Source organism: Idiotropiscis lumnitzeri, chromosome 10 (genome assembly GCF_059441095.1).
Source record: "Idiotropiscis lumnitzeri isolate Australia: NSW breed Sydney's pygmy pipehorse chromosome 10, RoL_Ilum_1.0, whole genome shotgun sequence".
In the NCBI taxonomy this organism is placed as follows: Eukaryota; Metazoa; Chordata; class Actinopteri; order Syngnathiformes; family Syngnathidae; genus Idiotropiscis; species Idiotropiscis lumnitzeri.
The window spans coordinates 3,846,727-3,869,675 of record NC_142400.1 but is presented as its reverse complement, the minus strand read 5'-3'; the positions used below and the strand labels follow the sequence as shown (position 1 = coordinate 3,869,675).

Sequence of the window (22,949 nt, the reverse complement as noted above, 5' to 3'; positions counted from 1 at the left end):
AAATCTTAAAGTTAATTAAAAAATAAATAAAATAAAAAATAGACTATTTCATAAGGGCGCAACGCAAAACAAAATGCAAATTCTTAAATCATTTAAAAACAAAAAATATTTTAAAAAAATAAAACAAAAATGAGGGCAGCGGAATAAGTTAATTTAAAATGTTTGAATACAAAAATGTTTTTTAAAAATTACAAATAAAAAATAAAATTTAAATCTAGAATTTTACTGGTCGATATCCACAATGGAACCGGCGAAATGTGACGTGAGAAACGTGAGGAAAAAAACAAACAAAAAAAAAACACGCAACGAGGCCAGCAATAAATTTGACCGTACCCTAAAGAATATCTAGATTTTTACAGGTCAATTTGATTTCCTTTTTTAAAAACTCTCGATCACAGTAGAACAGGAGAATGCAATGAGGCATCTCGGGTGATGATGTTCCACCTCCTAGCCAGCTGGTGGCAGTGTTCTCAAAGAACTGGTTATTTTCCGAGCGGGAGGGAGGAAGGGGGGGGGGGAATTAATTCATAATCCGAAAGCCTTCCCCTTCCCACTCTGCTCCCTCTCTTGCTTAAAAACACACAACAAAAGAATGTCAAAGTGCGGCTGCTTTTGAATGGAATTGAATTGCCTGGGAGCAGCTGGGCAGAATGTAAACAGGGGTTGGGGCACTATATCGGAAAAGAGAATTAAACACAAAGAAAGGGGGGGGAGAGATGGAAATGAAAAGAGTTGGCTGGTTTCTATTGCATATTAGTGCTGAGTTTTGATTTGTATCGTTCTTTTCCTGGTTAAAAGCAGCGTTTTTTTGTTTTTTTTTTTGCATCCTCAATCCAGTGTGGGGTGCCGCCTCCTCCTTCTCCCAGCTTCCCTCTGCACAGTGTCGGGTCCGGATTGACTAGGCGAGTGTTTGTGTGTGTGAGGACTTTCTGACTGGCAAGCCATCTGAGCATGGCTGTGTGTGTGTGTTTATGTTGAGTGTTCATGTGTGGAGGATGGAAATGGTGGTGGGTTGCAGCTCAGGCGAAGTACATGGTCCTCAGGGTGTCATGGTGGATCTGGACCGCTTTGGCCAGGGCCTGCGGGTCTCGACCGTTACTCTGACCTGACACGTGGCTGCCCTCGGCGCTGCATGGTGGACAGAGAGAAAACAGTGAGTGCAAATATGAACTATTTCCAACTACATTTGGATACTTTATTTCTTACTATCGCTAGAATGAAGTTGGATTTACCAAGAAAGAAAAATGTAATGCTTGTAGAATAAAGTCAGAATATTAAGAGGAACTTATGGTTGGAGAGACGATAAAATCTTCCGATTACTAGTGCTATTGTAATTCTAACTCTTTACGAAAAAACAGCCAAGATTAAAATAGATACACATTTTTAGAGGGGGGGGCAGGCTTGCAAGAATAAATATTTTTGAAAATCGTCCATTTTTTTCCCCAAAAATATTGTGGCCATCTTATTTTAGAACAGTTGCAATTTAATGACAAAAATCACTATTTGTTTTATTTTTCTGAAAGGAAAAAAAAAACTTTCAAGAACAAGTAATATTTTCTGAGAAAAAAATGAGGGAGTGAGAACATTTTCAGAAACATTGTTAACTTATGAGACCAGTTCAACATTTTGTTTGATCTGTATTGAATTTAGACCCGGTAGCGCTCTGAGGTCTGCAGACATGAGTCACTTAGTTGAGCCCAGTGTTCAAAGCAAACACGGTGAAGCAGCTTTTATCTGTTATGCTGCAAACAAATGCAATAAGCAGCCAATAGGAGCGAACTCAGCTCTGAGTGTAAATATTTTTAAATACAGGTAAAACATTTGATTAAGGTCTTTTACACATTCAAAAAAATCTCCTTTTAGTAATTTTAGAATTGTACTTTTATTTCTTTACTTTTAAATGTTGGACATTTTTTTAAAGTCTTCTGTTAATGTGTAAAAATGTACATTCTCGTCCTAATTTTGGGAAGGTAGTTTTGCTTCACTGTTAAAGAGAGACAGAATTGCCTAATCTGAAGATATTTCACAACTCTACTTAAAATTCAATGTTGTCTTGTTGATGGCCTTACCTGTCGTGTTCTTTGTCAACTAAATGGTAGCGGGCGCGGAAGGCCACCAGGTGGGCGTAGTATGCGGGCGCGGGGATGGACACCGAGCGGGTACAGCGCACGTAGGTGTGGCACAACTGGTAGGTGAGCAGCTGGAACTCGTCGGCTGTGAAACAGTTGTCGTCCCACAGCACGTGGTAGTGGGAGGGCCGGCTGGTGCCCTGCGACCCACGGACAGCATAGATTTGGATTCCATTGCAAATAATACACAAAAAAAAACAAACAGGATAACGAAAGAGCTCACCTGGATTCCAGCGTGACTGCAGAGGTAAAAGTCAAACTCGTAAGGATGCGTGATGTCTGTATCCACGGTCGTACCAGCAGGAATGTTTCCGCTGCGTCCGACCTGACAAACACATCAGCGCTCCGTCAAAATATATCCACTGTGAATCGTCTTTGAGTACCCAGAAAAATTATATATAAAACTGATGAATTATTATTGCTACTCTTCACGAATATTCATTATACATAGTTCATGATTTCCACTTGAAACAATTTTCAGTACTGCAACAAAGGGTATGTCATCATGATTTGGTGGGAATAAAGCATATATTTTAGTCATCACTGAGAATTTAAAATAAAATTTTCATGATAAATGTCAATCTAATAAATATTTTTGGAGAAAATATTTTGAAAGAAAGATTGTAATTTTCCAAGAATTAAGCTGAATTTATCAAGAAAAAATATGTCAGACTCTTAGTAGTATTTCTGGGATATGAAAATCTCAATTTTACAATAATAAAATTATTTTTCGTGTAAAAAAAAAAATAAGAGCACTGAAAATCTCGCACGAATAAATAATTTTTTTTTCACAGTGGCAAATTTATGTGAAAAAAAAGTGTTCCTTTTCTTTTAGAAACGATCCAACCTTGCAACATTAGTCATATTTGTCAAGAAAGTTATAGTTATGAGAAATTCAAAAAAATAGTCCATCTTAGAAGAAGAAAATATTTAAGTTGTATACCACTCCTTCCAATCAGACAAAGGCACTAATTCCATCCAATAAATATTTTCATTTCTCCAAGCCCACTTTTCAGCAGTGCGACAAAAGCTTACAAAAAAAAGGTAAACAGCAAACATTAATAGAAGTCTACGCTCTTAAAGCAATAAAATCCCATCTGGAGAGAAAAAAAAGAGGGGCGGGGGGGTGTTTGGGCTTGATGGAACAAGCGAGTCCAGCACGGTCAAACGATTAAAAGCCGAATGCTCTTGAGAGCGTACGGCTGAGTCCACGGGCGCCGAGGGCATTGAGTGCCACTCTGCAGCTCTATGGGCCCAAATGCTTTAATCGACCACTACTTAAGAAAGGGCGGAAAGGTGAACGGTGGTCCCCCGCTACAAAAGGTAATCAACGTTGCCAGTTGTGAGTGCACCGCTGAGCGTTTTTGTACAAAACGGGAGGAGACGTACGCGCTCGTTGCGGTCGGCGCAGAAGAGGCGTGTGTGGTGGCGTTTTTGCACCACAATGTAGGTGATGCCCGGCTGGTACTCCTTCTCCAGGCTGATGCAGGCCTCGCGGATTGCCAGCAGCTCGTAATACAGCACCTGGACAACGAAATGCAAACGCGTGATGCATAAATGGGCAAAAAAAGAACATACATTATTCACTAAAAATGACGGATATTCAGCAACCGCGTGAAATTTCAGGTTGAACCTAAAATGCTCATGAATCTTCACAGGTGAACATCATTTGACCTTCTTGCAACATTTGAATGCACGTCAAACTGTTTGTAGAAGTCCATGTTTGTACACAACAAGTTTCTTAACCTGCCTCCACTGACATCTGGATTTTGGCCTGTTTTATTGCTGCTTCTCCTTCAGTTGATCTGTAAATGTTAGACTACATAGGGACCTTTTTAAACCCTGCCACAAATTGAAAAAAATCAGCAAGTAAAAGACACGCCCTCAAAAGGGGTTCGCTATCGAGGACTACTTTTGCATGAAGAAAGTTCCTCAAATCACTTTAGAATCAGAATCAGAATGTCCTTTATTGTTATACTGAGTGTACAACGAGATTGGCACTAAGATCTCGCTACATGGCACCAAATGTTTATTTAAAAAAAAATATATATAGTATCCATAATTTCATTTTTACCTGTGGCTAAAAAACAAAGCAAATACATTTTCGGTTCCTCCTGAAATTTCACCCCAAAAAAAATAAAAAAAAATAAATAAAAATATGTCTGGCAAAATCTTTTTTGCCAGTAGTGCGACTGAGAATCTGATCTGACCTGTCTGAACTGGCCTTCAGACACTCCATCCCTGTAGAAGATGATGCGGGTGGGCTTGTAACGTGTGGACTTGTAGAACTGGATGAGCAGTTCGCGCACCATGGAAGCCAAATCCTGGATCACCTCCTGCCTGGGCCTCTGCACCCGTACTGTGGCACAGTAGCGGCTGGGGTGGGCGTCCATGCTGCCAACCACCTGGGGGAGACAAAGCACATTGTGTCACTAAAGAATAATGCTTACAGCTAAGTATTAGACACTCTGCCTCTTCTCCAGGTTGAAAATAATCAAGATGAAACTTACGGCTGCAATCGAGGGCTTCTTGCCATCTCCGGCAGGCGGATGTGTTACATCAGCTCCCAAGAAGATGACTGGCTGCTGAAACACTGACGGCCTGTGAAGAGACACACAGAAAATGAGAAGCAGCCATTGCTGTAGTGAGCGTTCAAGAGCTAAAGTGAAGGTTTTACCGTTGGTGCGGTACCAGGATGTTGTTGATGCCCCCCAGCTTGACGTTGATCTTTAGGCAGAGGTTGGAGAGAGTCTGAGGGGATGTCTTCACCACGTTCTTCACTTGGACGCACTGAGTGGCCATGCCCAGCAGAGTGTCTCCCACACGCTTCACCTCGGCTAAATTTGGACACACAGCATCGACTTAACTCACAAATAGTGTCGGAGCCATGAACATTTTCAAAGCTCTCCATTGTCTTTCTGTGACTCTTCCAGTCTCGCTCGGCTGCAACCGGCTAATGAAAAACACAGTGACGCTGAGCTCAAAGGCCATTTTGCGCTAAGAACATCCTCTTGGAAGTTTTGCAAAAGCCTCGGTATCTTCTTCTCAAAGTGTTAAAACCCATGATGACGTGGAATGCCAAATACAAATTTTAATTCAACCAGGAAATGTTTTGGTCCATTTATGGATCAAATATCTGTTTTGGATTTTGCAGTTCAGCTACTTGTTAGATAACAGCAAGTTGTGCAAGCCGGTAGTGAAACATTGAACAACTGGAGATTCAAAAGTTTAGAGGAGGTCAAAATAACTTAGAGTGCATTTTAGGTTTTTCGGTGAATAACGGAGGCTCGGTTAAAAAAAAAAACAAAAAAACAAGATATCACAAACTACTGCTGTATTTTATACGGTAGCTCGCCACGTTAAAACAACATCTCACCATAGACGGGGGTCTTGCCAGGCAGAATGACGATGATGAGCTGCAATCCAGCGTAGGTGTTCTTTAGGTGTCTGAACATGGGCTCCACGCTGTCGGCTCCCTGGGCGTACTTGCAGAAGCACGGCTGGCCCTGGATGGGCATGCCGGCGTCCTTGGAGATCTTGCGGAGCTGGTCCGTGAACGCCCTAAAGACACATTTTGTAACATTATTACCTCACCGACGGCATCTTTTAAAATGAAATCATTTTGACTCTTCTGACTTGAGAATGTCTTCCCGACACTGGCGCTGCGTGGCAAAGCAGGCGATTGCCCACATCTTGATTTCTACACCGGTGTGGAACTGCTTGCCTCTCATGTCCCATACGCCGTGACTGGGCGTGGCCACTGTACGGTTCTGGAATGACAGGTGAAGTCTCACCGTGTGTATTTGGGATTATTGGAGTAAAACATGCAGACATTTACGAACTAGGACAAACACAACTCAAACAAACGCACGTCTCATTAATCAATGTAATGCATCTGGAAAGAAATAAGCGCTTCACTTATTCCAAAACAATTTTGGAATAAACAACTAACCTAACAAGATGTGGAAAAAGTGAAGGCTAGCCAGTCTAGTTTGACCTAAAATGAAAGACGCAATTTATTTATTTATTTTTTTCCAAATTGGCTTTGCTATCAAACTCTTTAAAAGGAGACACATTTTATACAATGTTATTGCAGAATTTAAAGCTGCTTCCACGTCTTCATTATCGATCATAACTCAGAAAGGCTTGCTGAGACATATTAAGAACTCAGCAAATGTTTTACTTGAAGGGTGGGCAGGCACTTGAGACAACCATTCGTATACACATACATAACAGGTTTTACTTTGTAGTTAACTACTGAAATTCTTTATCGGTATATAGGTTCATTAATCATAAGAAAATACTAAATAATTCAAAAAAAAAAAAAAAGCAAAAAACATTTTCACTTTTCATTCTAGACCCAGTACAGACGGCTGTTAATCCTCATTGTGACTCAGTCCCTACTTTTATTTTTATGCTTTAAAAATGCGTTCATTCCAGCACTTTGTCAACGTTAGGAAATTGAGCCACAAGTCGGTGCCACAAACACAACATGAAACAGAAGCCAGTTTGTTAGTTCCACCCGCTACGTAAAGTGGAAGAGACAGCGTGACAGACAAAAACAAGAGAGAATGGGTGTGATTTAAAAGAAGGGTACCATAAAGTGCTCTGTGCTCACCCTGCCGCCGTACTGCAGCATGGGAGCGGGTAGCACTCGCCCCGTCACGTGGGCCATCTCGTCGCGCACTTTGAACTGGAACTCCTGGACGAAAGGGTCGGCGTCGTAGTTGGCGCTGCGTACCTTGAATTAAATGACACAAGGGGGGGGGGGAAGGTCAGCCTCGAAGACTTGAATTCGATGAAGAAAAGATTTGTTCTGTGGGGCTCACCAGCCTGCTGATCTCTTCCTGTCTGTCGGGCGCCGAGCGAGCCGTGGCCTTGATCATGGTGGAAGTTTGATTATCTGTCAGCTTCTTGATACATCGCTGACCGGCTACAATGTTGCACACCTACCAAAAATAAAAGAAAGCGTCACTTTTTTCCCCGCCTCCTTTTGTGGTCGTGTATGTGTGGTTTGGATAGTTGGTCTCGCTCACCTCCAGAGGCAGGTAGGTGTGTTTTTGCTCCTGGCCCACCTGCAAACAAGGCAGGTGGGGGTACTTGAGCTGCAGGCTGTACTTCTCCCTGAAGTACTGGGCTACAGTGCGCTCCACGGTCTGGCCGTTTTCCAGCTGGAGGGGGAACCTGCAAGAAAGCAAAAGCGTACCGAGGCAACACCAACATTAGAACCGTCGTGTTCTGGTTCACAGGCAGATCCAGAAAAATCGTGGAACAGTAAAACTGAACTTGATAAACACTTTTGCTTTTTCAACGGCATACTCACAATCACTCAAACTCAGCATAACATTTGAAAATCATGGACGCCCCTTTAATGAGTGTGACGTCCATTCATTATCCAAACCACTTATCCTCACATGAAATTGTTTTATTTTTGTAAACAAGTAAATTACTTTCTTTGAACCATTATGTACAAGAGGCAATGTGTTAAATTTAAATTGTTATTACTGGAGTTAAATGAGATGCAAATAATTAATATTTGTTTTTCCATTTTTGATACATGTGGATAATTAAAACTCATTTACTGCCATTGACTGCTTAAGACGTCAAAGATCAATTTTTTTATACTTGACTGGTAGTGAATGAGTTAATCGCAATTAGTTGCTGTTCTTAAGAAACATACAAACAGGAAGGTAAAGTTAAAATCTGAATTCAAATATAGAATATCATCAAATATAATTTACAATCGGGGTTGAATATGTTTGAGTGCAACTGTAGGTGACACATCTTTTAAGTTTATAAGTATTCCTTTGTTTAGCTTTTGGGTCATTTAAAAAAAAAAAATAAAAAATGAATGAGGCTTTAAGATGACAAACGTTCCCGACTGGATGACTAATGCTGACTCCATGATGAGCCAGTCGGCAAGCATCTGCTTTACTGGTTTTTCAACCGCCCCCATCCAAAATGACCAGAGAACCCCCGTTGCCTTATACCAGGCCCCGACGGTGACTCACGTTTGATGGCTGGCCGGCCGACGGGTCACGTTGCAGACGCGGTACTTCCTCCGCATGGTTCCGCAGTGCGTCACTTCAACCTTCAAACCTCATGAACACAACAAAACAAAAACTTTTCCTCTCAAGCAAAAGTTACAATGGATTTTTTTTTCTTTTTTTTAACCCCACACACCTTTGATTTCTTTGGTGAATTTGACCCGGTGCGAGTCAGTGAGAGGGCGGGGCTGCTCGTCTATGTTGTGGATGTCTAGCACTTCGCACATGAACTGGATGACCGGCTGGGCCTTGTAAAAGGCCGTGGCGGACACTGCCGGAGAAAAGACACAAAGTCACGGCTTGTGTAGCAACTTGTTAGCAACCGAGGGTGACGTGAAACAAAGCAGCCAGCATCAAAGCATTTAAAGGCTGCAAATTATGTAAAATGGACACTTTAGAAAGTGTTGCTCAAAAAGAGCTGGAACTCTGGAGTCACCATCAAGTCTGAAATGACACCACCAAGGATGCCTTTTGTGAGCTGCCAATTTCTAAAAATGCGCCTGTGAGCGAGCTAATATACATAATGCCACTTCCATACTATGTTTCTTCGTGAATGACGCGATCCCAAGGATTGGCCGGACTACACTACCTGAGATGCTCCGTCAAAGTCAAAAGGTAAGCAGAGCTGAGAGTTTATTCGGGCGCAAATATAAACACCGGGCGTGATAAGGAACACAAACTTTATTGCTCAGTAAAGGGAGATCAAAAATGTTTTAGCTTGTAATCCTTATTCAAATATAGAACATAGAATAGAACAAAATGTAGAATACACGGAAGTGAAACGAGCAGTTCAGCTGCTGTGATCGAACAGACTTCTTTCGCCAACGTGTAATGAAGAACGTGAAGAGACCACTAGGGGCAGGTGAGACGACAACAAAAACACACACACCGCCACCACACACTTAGAACTGTGAGTCAGTCAAGCTAAATACAAAATTGAAGGTTGTCGCGTCTCTGTAATTACATTTATTTGAAAGAAGTGGCAGAGTCTGGAGTGTGTCATTTCATGTGGGCAACAGAACCGCCCCCCAAGCCCCCACACCAGGGAGTTCTTACCAACCAAATTAGCTTTGAAACCTTTTACATGAATGCAAAAAAATACAATCCGGTGAGTTATAATGGCGGGGCAAATCGTGAGAGAGCAGGAAGGGATCGTGTTCAAGCACTTGGGAGCAAAAAAAAAAGAGGCAGAATGCAAAGGAAATGCTCTACAAACACACATACAAGCCATCACTCACACGCAATCACCCATCTGACATAACAAACAACCCTGCCCACACACACGACCATCTTGCGTCCCCCCACAAACAGTAGCCGACAACCCCTCCACAAAAAAAACCACACGCATCCCACACACACACACTTGCGAACACCCCTCCCCATGCACACGCACGCGCTTACTCTCAAACCACACAGCAACACTCTGCCCTGTTTCCATATCAACCAATTAGTCAGCTCCCACCAGGCCCAAAGGACCCAGCTGCCTACCAGCCACAAACAAACAAACACACAAGCACAAACGTCATTTCACGCGCCAAGGTCACAAGTGTTCGACAACAATCCGCAACTTGCCATTTACCGTCAATGTTGAGCATCATCTTCCACATGGCGGGGCGCACCGACTGGTGGAAGCCAAACCACACCTCGCGGCCTCCGCCCAGGGGATGGTCGTAGCCCTCCGGAGCCGAGAAGAAGGAGCGGCCCACCGGCGTGTACCTATAGGGTGGGGGGGGGGGAGACATCTTCCACGTCAATCATGTGTCTTCGGTGCTCATAACAACAAGGTTATGTCGTAGGGATCCCACAAACGATTATTTTGGTAGTCGACTAATCACCAACAGTAGTCGCGATTAGTCAGATGTATATTGCTCTTATAAAACCATAATTAGTTTGCAGCTTGATTATGTATGTAGAAATGAATGAGATGATTGAACTTTGATTAAACTTTGGACGGTGCAGCTTCAAATAAAGGCAATATTGTGGCCTTAAAAGTTATGGCTGCAATTGTTAAGTGCATTTTAAAATGAAACCAAAATTATACACTATGCAGAGTTGCACTGATCCAATGAAACTATTCATAAATACAAAAAGAAATACTTTTTGTGAAACAAACAAACAACAACACAAGAGAAAAGCAATGCGCCAAATAGAGAATTAAACGACGCACAGACTAGTTAAATTAAACGTCGAGCGTCGTGATTAGTCGACTAATCTTGGCTGCCCTATTATGAAGCGTGATCAAATTTCTGCATGGGTTTAATTAAGAGGCAGTTTTTCTCTGTGCCTAATTGGTTTCTGTGGTGATTCCACTAACACAACTCTAAGACATGGTAACTTATACTTTTCAGGGCAATTGTGGAATATTTAGCAGGTTTAACGTCAGGCTTTAAAGTCCATCTTAACTGACCCGGCAAGTACTGTGTATTGCAGATTTACATTGTGAAGGTAATCACAGCCATCTAGTGGTACAACTTTTCTTTTTTTTTTTACCCCCCCAGGGAAGATTTGTTTTCCCCAGATATATCAATTCAGGAAAATGTGCTCCAATGTCCACCTCTAATAAAACTGACAACATGGGATAATGAAAGATGCCATGAAGGCTGATAGGTGTTTACAGTAAACAGCGTGAGCAAAACATGAGGGTGTTGGTGAGCTCTTATTATTGTACTGCATTGTAGCACCGAGGTGCAAAGGGCACACGTTTTCCAATGTGACAATGTGTCAAGATGCCAATACGATAGATAGCAGGGCCGCTGTAAACAAACCCGAATGAAAGATGGAGAGAGACGCCTTTTGATAAAGCTTTATAGAAGCCACGATGAGATTATACTTACGATCGCGACATGGCCGAAGCTTAGGAAAGTGATATTGGGTTAGAGGGTGGTCTGGCTGGAGCGACAGATCCCATTTGAGCCTGGTTTGATTTCCGTTTGGATGGCGGCGGCTGATATTGATGTCGAGCGGATAGACAGTATAGAGAATGACTGGTTTCAGAGTCGCCAGCTTAAGGTGAAAATGTTTTTAGTCTTTTATGTGTAGATGTTTTTAGAAATAACGGTATGCAGTCATTACACACAAATTAAAAAACTGATACAGCAGAGCACAAATGACGAGCTGAGGTTTCAAGAAGGATTCCCCAAAACTCACTTCATGGACGGCAGGTGTCTCAGCACCACGTCCACGGCGTGCACGGGGTTGGTGCTGATGGGCTTGTCCAGCTCCAGCGGCTCCGGCATGCTGCGGCCCGTCAGCACCTCGTGCAGCATGTGCCAGCTCACCAGAGACACAAACTTGATGGAGACTTTGAAAGGACGATCTTTGCCCCCTTCGCCGGGCAGAGTGACATCCAGGTCCACCTGAAAAAGAGGGCAAGTGACGTTACAACAATCCAGTGGTTTGTTTTTTATGCTTTCTTTTTTTTTTGTAGAAGTAGAAGACGAAGAGAAGAAAAAGATGAGAATATAAGAAAAAGTGGAAGGAGAAGCAGGAGGAGGAGAAAGAGAGAAGAATGTGAGAACAGTAAGAACGAGAGCAGGGCGAGGAAAAGAAAGAATGAGGACGACGAAGGAACAACAAGAAGATTGAGATAGAAAATCTAAGGAGAAAGAGGACAAAGAGAGGTAAAAGAAAAAGGATGTGTGTGCGTGCGTGGTTATCTAACCCCCGTGGGCGCCACAGGCAGCGGGTTGGCCGTGTACAGACTCCTCTTGCCATCGTAGACCGGCCTGCGATCCCCGAAGATGGTCACCTTGAAGTGCTGCACCATGGAGTCAACCACCTCCCTGCGAGAAACCACCGCAACATACATTCACGCTGTACCGTCGTCATGTGGAAGAAACGCAAAATAGTCTCGCGCTTACCTGTTGACCCGTCGCGGGCACTTGTCAGGCTTGATGTCCACCTCGTAGAGGTAGACATCCATCTTGGGGATCTCCACCTGGAAGCAGTTGGCCAGCAGCTTGATGGGCTTGCCCATGGTGCCGTAGCCGGGCCGCCGAGGCATGGCGAACAGGGACTGGGCCCCAACGGCTCCTGTGGGAGGGGCAAAAATTAGAGGAGAGGGTGAGTATTTTCAGACTCTTCTGGTATGTGTGGCATCAAAATGGAAAAAGAAAAATCGTTCGACTTGGCAGTATAACAGACATACTACTATCGTATAGAAAGTACAGGTTTTAGTCATTCTATGCAGAGGATAAAGAATATATACCGGTGAGTATCGTTTATTATTTGTCTATGTGTTGCTTCACAGCTTGTGTTCAAATGTCTCTTGCGTCAACGGGTATAACACTCCAACAACAAAACAAGACATAAAATGTAATAATAACTTGTGAATTGAAAATGTAACTTAAAATGGAAAATGAGCAATAACAGATTCCGTTTGGATGAACATTAACTACACACACAAAACACATGAGGTAAAAACAAAACAAAGGTACGCAAAAGTGTAACTATTGACTCCAAACAATTTTCAGGGGTTGCAGCAATATGCTTTGGAAAATCAATTTTACGCTTATCACTGACCTTTAGATAAAGAGTTAACGTCTGACGTTAAACGAAACAATAGCAAACACACACGGCAAGTGATAAACATCTGATTGCTCGCAATGACAGAAATTCCAAATGTCAACATTAACGTGGGTGCTACTGCAGAGGGGAAAACACTGAAGAATGAACTCTGAATGACATGACCCACTCCCCCCTTTCCCCACAATCTGGGAATCAAACGTATTTATCGCGCCGAGATGTCTTACACATGAGTCACCATGATTCCCCTTATGAAAAAAACAAAAAACAAAACAACAGCTTAAACGCGCCGCGCACATGCCGGAGCTCTTTTAGTGTGTGCTGAATCTTGCCTGCAATGTCACGCTTGAGAAAACATTTTAAGTCACCACACTATTTCAATACGACACTTGTATTGCCCCGCCCCCGCAAACATCGAGAGCTTAGTAGCTTAGCCTGAACCAGTAAATCAAAAGTGATTCATCGATGATTTGACTCACATGAGAATTTTTTTTTGGGGGGGGGGGGGCTTGAGGCCCCTTCAGAGAGGGGGGGTGTTGGGGTAAATACCAAAACAACACAAGTCTTGACTGAGGCAGTGCGTTTGTTTACAGTCAGTGGCCTGCTTCTCTGGGGGAAAGTCAAGAATTTCTGACACGCAAGAAAAAAAAAAAAAAAAAGGACATGAAATGTTTTGTTCTGATAATTCCCTGAAGGTCCTTGACAGATATTCTTCAAAGCCTTCCTGAAAGGCCACAGAGACAGGCTTGTGTAGCGAGCAGACCGAGGGAGCTGTCATCTTAAGCGGACCGTAATTCAATTTGGGCCGGATACGAGCTGGGTTAGCACAGAGGTTGCAAGGGAGTGGCGGGATTAAGCGGGCGAAGGCGTGGACATTTGACGACATTAACATCTCGCCACGCCAAACTGCTTTCCTTTGGGAGTGACTAGGGATTGCATTCCTGTTTCTATTTTTTGTAGACAATAAAGTGATGAAAGTTGAGTCAAGTATAGTTTAGTATAGTTCCGATAATTACATTTGAAAAAATTACAGAATGGCATGACGCCATTTACAGTCAGATTTAAAATAAATAAATAAATAAAAAAAACAGGTGACGTGTGCACAACTTGGCCAAACAGGGTAACCTGCCTGTCCTCCTGAGAATTTGCAGTGTGTGCAATACGCACGGCTCTCGTCGTGTGTGGTGGAGTTTTTAGAAGAATCTGCCACAATATTTTCAGCTTCACTTCTTCCTGGTCATAGGAACTCACTACAGCTTACACCCAAAAAAAAAAAAAAAAAAAAAAACCCTACTGTCCATGAAATCCCAAAAATAATTTCAGGGGTTTACAAATACTCAAGTCTGGGGTCTCCTATTCACAAAACATGCCACATGTAGGGCAAAAAGACGTCATTTCCGACGAATCGACGTCAAGCTGTAAATGTCATTGGGAAGTAGGAAGGGAGACGAGTGCATACAAAACATAACACTAAGCATTTAGCCGACCGTTCAATGTAAATTGAAGTATTCAACGAGAAGAAAACTGCGACTTATTGTTATCCTGCTGGTGGTTTGGGTCGCATCCACGTGATTGCTTCTGGCCGCATGCTTTGGCTTCCTGCAATTACAAAATCTCATGTCCCTTGTGTGTGGACTAAAGGATGCCTAATGACACCCCCCACCCCCTCCTTCTAGCAATTGTGGGTTGCTTAATTACTCAGATGCAAATGGAGGAAACCTGAATATTAGGTGAAACAGCTGTATGACACGATATAAAAAGTTCTAATGAAGTTGTGGTTAGCACCTCTGCCTCGCAGAATCTGAGCCTGTGCTGAGGTTACATGTTTTGTATGCTGAATATCCTTCAAATAATTTTTAAGAAAATACTTGATCAATTAGGAAATAATGATTGATTTTATATTATTAAACAGTGTACCATTTGCATGTAGTCGTATTATTGTTGTCCATTTGCGTTTTACAGTATGTGACTTTGAGTGCGTTTGGCCTGGTGAGTGACATGGGTGTCAGTGCATGAGAATGTATAGTTAGCTGCGAGCCAATCTGCGTCTTGACTAAACTCGTGGAGAGCAGCAGCTCGCGAATAAATGTGCTTATTACATGCTTGTTAACTTACCGTAGTTCAAAAAAACGATTGATTCCCTTGTTACGTGTGAATTTATCCCGGCAATTCTGCCGCTTACGGACTCTTTCCTCCCAGCTTGAGGCCATTGTGCCAACTTATTTCTACATGGAGTTAAAAATGAGAAAACTAGCCCACATGGAAACATGACCCACGCAAAGCAAGATTTTGCCTCAACCTTATTTGTAAGCCAATTAATTGAGTTACTCAATTACTACGCTAGGCCATTCCTTGATTGATTAATCAATGAAGCAACTTGAGAACAGATACACTACTACGCTTGGACAAAACTTCGGAAAATATCACATAGAAACTCCCACTGGTGAATGAAACACAGTTGGTTGTGATCCAAAATAGTTGTTCGGACGGTGAGAAGCGAGACCGACATCCATCACCCCCAAGCACACAAACGTCCACATCTCTCACGAGAGCACTCACACACACACACCCCCACGCCTGCACGCACACACAATACAGCTGTTGTATTTGTAATCCACAGAGGCTTGAGCTGTGGGAACAGAGCACAATGGCGTCAGTCACACACACAACCGCGGATTGATTGACAGCGTCTGACTCCTCCCCCTCCACGTGCCCTACCTGGGCCTCTCTGGCGTCCGCGGGAGTCGCCGCCAACGCCGCCACATCCTGGACTGTTAGTGGCTACAACGTGATAAAAATATCAGTGGAGGAGGAGGAGGAGGAGAAATCTCAGTAATCTAGCCTTTAAGGGATCGATGGACCCGACCGAGCTTGGGAGTGTCCGTTTTTTTATGCCAACTTGAGCTGCTTTAAGCCAATTTACACACAAGCTAGTCAGTCAAACATATTGTCGCTGTCAGATAAAAACCTCCCAAGTCCATTTTATGACCAAAGTATCTCGTATTCCTGCCAGAACTATCCGTCAAAAACAATGCTTGGAGCGAAGGGAGCAGATAGCGCAATTTATTTTGTAATATTTTTTTAAATATGGTTGGGGACAATATATTTTAGCGTGATCCTGATGAAAACAAGAATTTATGAATGTAAAATATCAAATAAAAAGCCGATTGCTTGGGGAAAAATAAACCAGAGGCGAGTCTTCAGTAGATTTTTTTTTTTTTTACTTGTTGAATGGGACCTTTTTGAAATGACAGGAGCTCTTTTCATTGAAGATTTTGAATGGGACTGTTGGTATATTTTTGGATGGGATGGATTGGTTGGGTCGAGGGGGGGGGTTATTTTATATCAATGTTTATGTTTTTGGTCTTCAATGAAAGAATTGATTGTTCAATATCGATTGAAAGGAGCGCGGACTTTGGGGGCTGAGAGGTTAATAAAACTACTAGAACAGAGAAAGTGGGTGGTGGTGTGCATGGTGATCACGATGATAGGGTGGGGTCTTGCCACTGACTGTTTATAGACCAGTCAATTTGTCTCTGTGAGTAAATAGAGGGCCAATTAATCATGGAAAATATTTCATAGGAGTCCGTTTGAGTATAATATCGCCGTACAAACGGGCAATAGAATTACAGATAGCATACAGAAAAGTGCTGCCCCAAGTGCACTTTGTGGTATGGCGGCGATTAACCTCATTGGAGGCATTTGTGACGGCAGGCGGGGGAGTCCGGTGGGGTCTTCTATTGTCAGCCGATTGCCTGAATGAAGAGAGCGAGATGGGGAGCGACTGCAAATGAAGCGCTAAGCCCGTCATGAACGTGAGACTACGCTGAAGCAGTCTGGTTAGCTGAATGAGTTTCTCATTGAGAATAGAGGCGGTGACCAAGGAATTGTTGGAGGGGGGGTTGTAGGCAGGCTGAAAAAAAAAAAAAGAGCGGGAAAATGGATGCCAGGAAAGTGGGAGTAGTATTCCATCGCAAATGATCCTGTTATTGGATTACTAAAGAAGCAAACGGCTTCTCAAAAATGCTGAATCATCAAATTCTAATCTCATTTGGGAACAAAAGGTAGCATAGCAGGTGCACAGTGAACGAGGTTATCCCACACAAAATGAGCTCACCTATATTGTACAAAAAGTGTGTGCGTTCGTAACCTGATATTGGATTGTCGGAAAGTCAAGTTTAGTTTGTCTTCAAAAGCCCAGTTTGTTATTCAATCTTCGAGCATGGCAGCCAAGTAGGCCAACTGTGCAATCCATATTTTTTAAATAAAGGTACGTTAAGTCAGAAAGACAATCGAACATTTTTTGCTGCCCTCTCCTGGTTAACGAAGATACCCGATTTAACTTAATGTTGCTCGGTAAAACTGGTTTGGGCAGCCATAATGTTGTTTCATATATTTTGTGTAACGTGGTTTGCAAATGAGTATAGAGGCCACAAGACATAAAATGAGAGTTTGAACACTGGAGATGATCATAAAGCATCAACACCATGCATCTACGATGTACACAACAGATGTGACATAAAATGCTTCTGTAATTAAATTATTCAACACAAAAGCCACGTTTGCAAGAGGCTCTCCAATGAAGTTTTGCAAAAAAATATGTTGAAACAGTTGGAAATGTTTACTGAAATGTCCCACGGAAGCTGAATATCACTAGCTTTTTGTGACTAGTATATTTTCCGTGTGGGAACAATCCTGAAAAATCCAGACGACATGAACAGTTACGCCCCTCCTAATAGGAATCAGAACAATCCTGGTATGAGATCGACAGCGAGACAGTGACTAAGTTTAGCTTCTCAGCTCCGTCGTGAAACATAACATGAACAAGCCGTGTACCGAAACGGATTCAACGTATTTCTGCCAAGGGGGGGAGCCTCGACCACATTTATGTGGCAGCCGGTGTTAATCTGGTCTGCGGCAGTGTCGTCTTTCAAAGACAGTCATTTGCATGTTCTCACGCGACTCTGCTTGTCTGCTTATAACGTTGCGAGTGACACTGAGCTTGCAACGAGTGTGTGGGTGTGTGTGTGCGTGTGTATGAGGGTGACGCGAGAAGGTCAAATTTCAACTGGGGTTGGGCGGCGGGGGTGTTTGGCGCCACCGGCCCAGTCGCAGCATCAAGGCAAGAGTGGAAAGCTCACTGCTGACTAGAAGCTAACTCTTGTGTGAGTCACACACACAGCGACGTTGTGAGCGAACACCGCGCCGACAGGGGCCCCCTTAGCGGCCGACATTTTGGGTCTGTGTCATTAGCTCGCTTGCAGTCGCCGATTACTAGAGGCCCAACGCTTACATCCGACAGGAGATTCCGTTCATAAGTTAGGCAAATCACTCAAGCAAAGAAGCGAGTTGTTATTTCATGGAGATGATCTGATGGGTAAAGTGAAATTTCGCGAGCAGGAAACTCGCCTGATAAATGAAAGATTGTCAATCATAAAAATGTAAATATCAGAAAAAAAATTATTTCAGAAGGTAAAAGTATGACTGGTGTTAGATTAGGCCTCTTTGGCATATAAGAAGATAGATGTCTTGAGCTAGGTTGTGACGACGTGACCTTTTCTGCCGCCGCTATCTGCAATCTAGCACACATCTAGTTGGAAGCGGGTAAGATTCGCACATCGAGACACGAGCTAGGCAGAGTTGCCCTCCTGCGTGGGTGTGGCTCGGCGTATCAAGAATAGGAAACCATTTTGGACAGACTGGACCGCCTTGGTCATCTTGCAGAAAAGGCTCCAATGCAGCGTCTCGACCTTAGCATTCATTAAATACTTCAACTGAGAAAATGCAGTCTTCCGGTCGTTTCTGACAGCAAATATTGCGAGCATTAAAGATAAAAAGAGCGGTGAAAGTTCCCCCAGACCTTCTCTATTGGTGCCGTGACCCGGATGCTCTGCCTCGCCCAGCAAAAAGTTGACGGTTGGTTCAACGGGGGGGAAAAAAAAAGATACATTTGTGAATGCGAGTCACGGGATATTGTGAGTTGTTGTAGCAGTATTGGCGGCAGCTAAGGTGCTCGGTTACTGGGAAAACACCTCCTGGTCCCTCGTGTTACATGCCATGGGAAGTGCCGAGACACTTAATGAGGAGGAAAAGGGAGGAAGAGGAGGAGGCGGGGTGGTGAAGATCAAACGATGTCAACTGCGCAGTCGGTTTGTACGGTCACATAATACAAGCAGAACGCTTCCAAAGCCGGGCAGTTTGGGCCGTTTAACCGTCACTGGGATCACAAGCGGGGGAGAGCTCGCCTGTCAACGACTCATTGTTGACATTTGCATTATTACGAGACAATTACAGTAGCAGGTGGGGGGGGGTTAGAACAGCCATGCAGTGTTTGCGATATGAGTGACTTTCGCCCACGGAGAATTTTAAAGGGTTCTTTCTTCGGTTTAGTGGATGGGTGTCGAAACTCCAGTTCTTGAGAGCCACTATCATGCATGTTTTTGATGTTTCCCCTCCTCCAACACACCTGATTCAAATGATCAGGATGCTCCCTGATGAGCTGATTAGTTGAAATCAGGTGAGTTGGAGGGGAGGAAACATTGAAAACATGCAGGATAGTGATTCTGGAGGACCTAAGTGAGATGATCATTCCGAGGGTTCTATGAGAAAAGAAATGAGGCAGCCAAGAGCAGTTTCAGATATTGACATAAAATTGGGTGGGCGCGTCCATCACAACAGGATGCACGAAAAAAAAATCTCAAGGACCCATGCACAAAATATAACAAGAAATTGGCCATTTTGGCGTGTAACAATTATTTGGAGTGAGCTACTAGGAAATCTGCTCAAATGAGCCCCAATCAGAAGCATGCGTTATGACTCCAATTTTTTTTTTCCCACCTATTGAAGGCAAAGCATGCCGTCAAAGATTGATGCACAATTTCAGGATTCTCAGAAATCAGCCAACAGCACTTTCACCAGAATGTACCCAAAAGGAACCCTGCAGCGGGGATTCAACACAAACGGGACAAAAATACACTTGCTGTTTGTCATAATTGCGAGCACTATGGAGCACTCAACAATGGCGGTCGGCTTTTTTAAGTCATGACTCGAGGCCTAACATAACGAGAGCAGTCACAGCTTGTTTGCCCCTTGCCATGCACAGCCTTGAAAGGAGAAACCACTACTACTTGTCGCTCCCCTTAAATAGGAAATATAGGAAACCCGCACAGATTTGCCATTCACAAAATTGCCAATATTAAATTTTTCTGTCAAACTTAACTAAAACTATTAGCTGAAAAAGACACCATCACTTAAGTGTCATGCTGTAAGACGACTTTGAAATGACATATAGCGTGTTACGGAATCTCAGCTAGTGCTATATTTAGCCTGTAAAGTATTACTATAGGCAGGAATGAAAATTTTTAGAAGGGCTGTCTATTCTTATCCTTTTTTTTCTATTTACATCGACAACTTAAGTGAGTAGCGAGGGTTTATTATTTGAGAGATTCCAAACCACTGTGATGCGGACGCTTATCCAATTTCATTAGGTTGGTCTGAAAATAATTAATTTTAGCGCAGCAGCTATGGAATATTTCAAGTCAAGTCAAGTCAAGTCAATTTTATTTGTATAGCCCTTAATCACAGACAGTCTCAAAGGGCTTTACATAGCCACAATCGACATCCCCGATCTTAACCCCCAGGAGGGCAAGGAAAAACTCACAAAACCTCATTAGGGGAAAAGTGAGAAACCTTGAGAAGGGACCACAGATGGGGGAATAAAATAAAAATAAAATATTGTACCAATCATCCCATCAATGAACTGAGTAATCATATATATTATAATATTGTGCGCAATTAAATAACATTTGATTCGGTAAACAGATTGATTTGACTGGACACAAAAATATGGATCACTTCAGAAATCAGACTATTTACTTGTCAAGAGGTTCAAATAAAAGGATCTGAACAATTTTGTGTTAAACAATGACTCAAACTAGGGCAGTGCAATTAATCAAATTAAATTACATTTGTTTTTGTACCCCCCAAAAATAATCGTTTCAATAATCGTGATTAATATATTTTTTCATAATCAAGCAGCCCAAGCCCAAACTGATAAATCATCAAAAATTGTTGATAGAAATTGTCGCAGGTCACATTACTCTTAATGTAAAAAATATTGCTGCTAAGCTTCGAGGTAGACAGCCCTAACGTATTACAAATAATGGATTATTAGTCGTATTTTCCTCAACTTTCTATGCCAGTGACGTATCGTGACACAACGATGACAGCAAATGCGCATCCACTACATAAAGTAGAAGTGCTTTCTACCAAAATTAATGTACAGTATCATTTTTTGGTGGCGTGCAGTAATATTTTTCCTCATGCAAAATCTGAATTTTGCTCAATATTTTTTGGGGGGGAAACACTGCATTATTCTCTTTCCACTTGGTGTGTGTGGTGACAGTTTCCCTGACTACGGTAAACAACTTCGCCGGTTGTTAACCAGCAAGGCCCCCGAGAAAACAAAATGCGGTCAAATTGAAGAAAATGCCTCACCTGTAGTTCCGATTTCCATTCATGAGGTCACTGCCCGGTTTACTTCCCGGATCCCGCTTGTCAAAAAAAAAATCCTCCTTGCTTCCTTTCCTCCTCCGGCTTCTCCTCCCTTCAAGCCGGTGTCTCCCCGCGGCTCAGCGACGCCTATGCCCCCGCAGAATGGCGGGCTCCGGGCCTCTTCGAGCCCGCCTTGCCTGGGGGAAGCTGTCAAGGTTTAGGCCGCCCCTCCACCACCTCCTCGCCGTTGGCAAGGTGTCCAATCCCGGGTGTCGCTGTTAGCGCAGCGCCTCTCTGGTTAGCTCACTTTAGCTCGCTCGTGGAACCCCTTTTTTTGTTTGGTTTTGTTTGCGAGGGGGATTAAAAAGTATCGCTGCAGTCAGGAAGTCATCGCAGCGGGGTTAAAGAGTCCGTAAAAGCCGAAGAGGCGCCTTTGGGGTTGATTTCAAACCGTGTCACGCGTAATTACACGTCGGGGAGGCGGGCTAACGTTAGCCGGTTAGCTCGCTTGCGACGAGGTGGAATTGTGACGGTTACTTTTACGAAGGAGGGAGGTAAAAAGGGGGGAAAAAACAGCAAAACAGGCACTTTCGCCGGCTAAATTGCTTCATACGACGCCGGCGTCGTCGTCTTCAACAGGCCGGTTGGTCAGAATTGGGCGAAAAAATAAAAAAGAAATAAAATCCAGCTGTCAGATCCTCGGTGTACGCCGAAAGAGTTGAGATTTTTCCCGAGGATGACAGATGAAGTGTGAGGCTGACTGGCTGGGGATCTCTACGAGGCGAGCTTGCTAAATATGGGCATGTCGGACTCTGCGCCGGCTACGTCACGACAAAAGCCCCGCCTCTAACTTCCTGTTAAGGCGCTATTACGTCCTCGCAGATGCGGTCAATGTCATGTTCGCTCCCACTTGCGTTACGAGGACTTCTGTGTTCTATCATTTCAACTTACTAAATATTGTGAATTTTAGTAGTTTTACATATATTAGGACCATTAGTAGTGCATGTATATTTTTGTGATATAATATTAGAAATAGATTTCAAAATGGATATTGGCTGTTAAATACTTTTGTTGGTCTGTTTGTACTACAATATTTATTTTTGTATATTTATTTAATCACTGATTAATAAACTAGTTGTTCACAAGTGCAATTTTGAAATAAATTCAAATAAAGTCATAAGAAATAAATTCGTATTAATCTAATTAGATCAAATCAACTTTTGACTGAAAATTCCAGAAGGTATTTATTTCACTAGAATCCATGATTTTTGTAATTTATTACACCAAATATAATTTATTGTGTTTTCACTCAAATACATGCAAAAATTCAGTCAATAGTTTGGTTTGATTGAATACAAAAATATCATGGATGACGTCAAAAATCAGACTATTGACTGTCGAGAGGCTAAAATTAGAGCATCAGAAAAAAATTGTGTTCAAGAATCGCTCAAAAAATGTTCAGATTAAATGCGGGGGGAAAAAAAGATTGATCGTATTTTTAATAGCAATATTTAAATATTCATATTAAGATGCCCCAAATACATTTACTTCATCATATTGTACTGACAGTGTGCCTAATCAAGTGACCCATAAATGTACAAAAAGACATACAGGGGATTATTTAAAAAACAAATTTATTTTCTTCTTAAAAAATAACCCCCCCAACAGAGTTTCCATTACTACTGTCACATACAGAGCCAAAAGAGCGTAACGCTTCCATGTCCTTTCATTCCAAATCTATTGGGAAGTGCTATGA

At 42.7% G+C, this 22,949-nt stretch overlaps 1 protein-coding gene across 2 annotated transcripts; it reads right to left on the bottom strand.

Moving 5' to 3' along the window:
• Positions 1–528: 528 nt before the first annotated feature.
• ago3a (argonaute RISC catalytic component 3a) lies at positions 529–21,940 on the bottom strand. Of its 2 annotated transcripts, none has more exons than XM_088306547.1 (19): positions 21,197–21,940; positions 12,037–12,208; positions 11,838–11,958; positions 11,324–11,532; positions 9,756–9,892; positions 8,313–8,447; positions 8,141–8,228; positions 7,166–7,313; positions 6,959–7,078; positions 6,727–6,870; positions 5,766–5,899; positions 5,506–5,690; positions 4,807–4,966; positions 4,640–4,730; positions 4,340–4,534; positions 3,519–3,653; positions 2,353–2,454; positions 2,070–2,269; positions 529–1,128 (listed from the first exon to the last, which is right to left on the bottom strand). In XM_088306547.1, the coding sequence occupies exons 1-19, from the start codon at positions 21,213–21,215 to the stop codon at positions 1,020–1,022; spliced, it is 2,604 nt and encodes an 867-aa protein (XP_088162673.1). In that variant the 5' UTR covers positions 21,216–21,940; the 3' UTR covers positions 529–1,019. The 2 variants fall into 2 exon arrangements, with proteins under 2 accessions (XP_088162673.1, XP_088162674.1); XM_088306548.1 differs by having other exon boundaries at positions 6,748–6,870.
• Between the last annotated feature and the right edge of the window lie 1,009 nt (positions 21,941–22,949).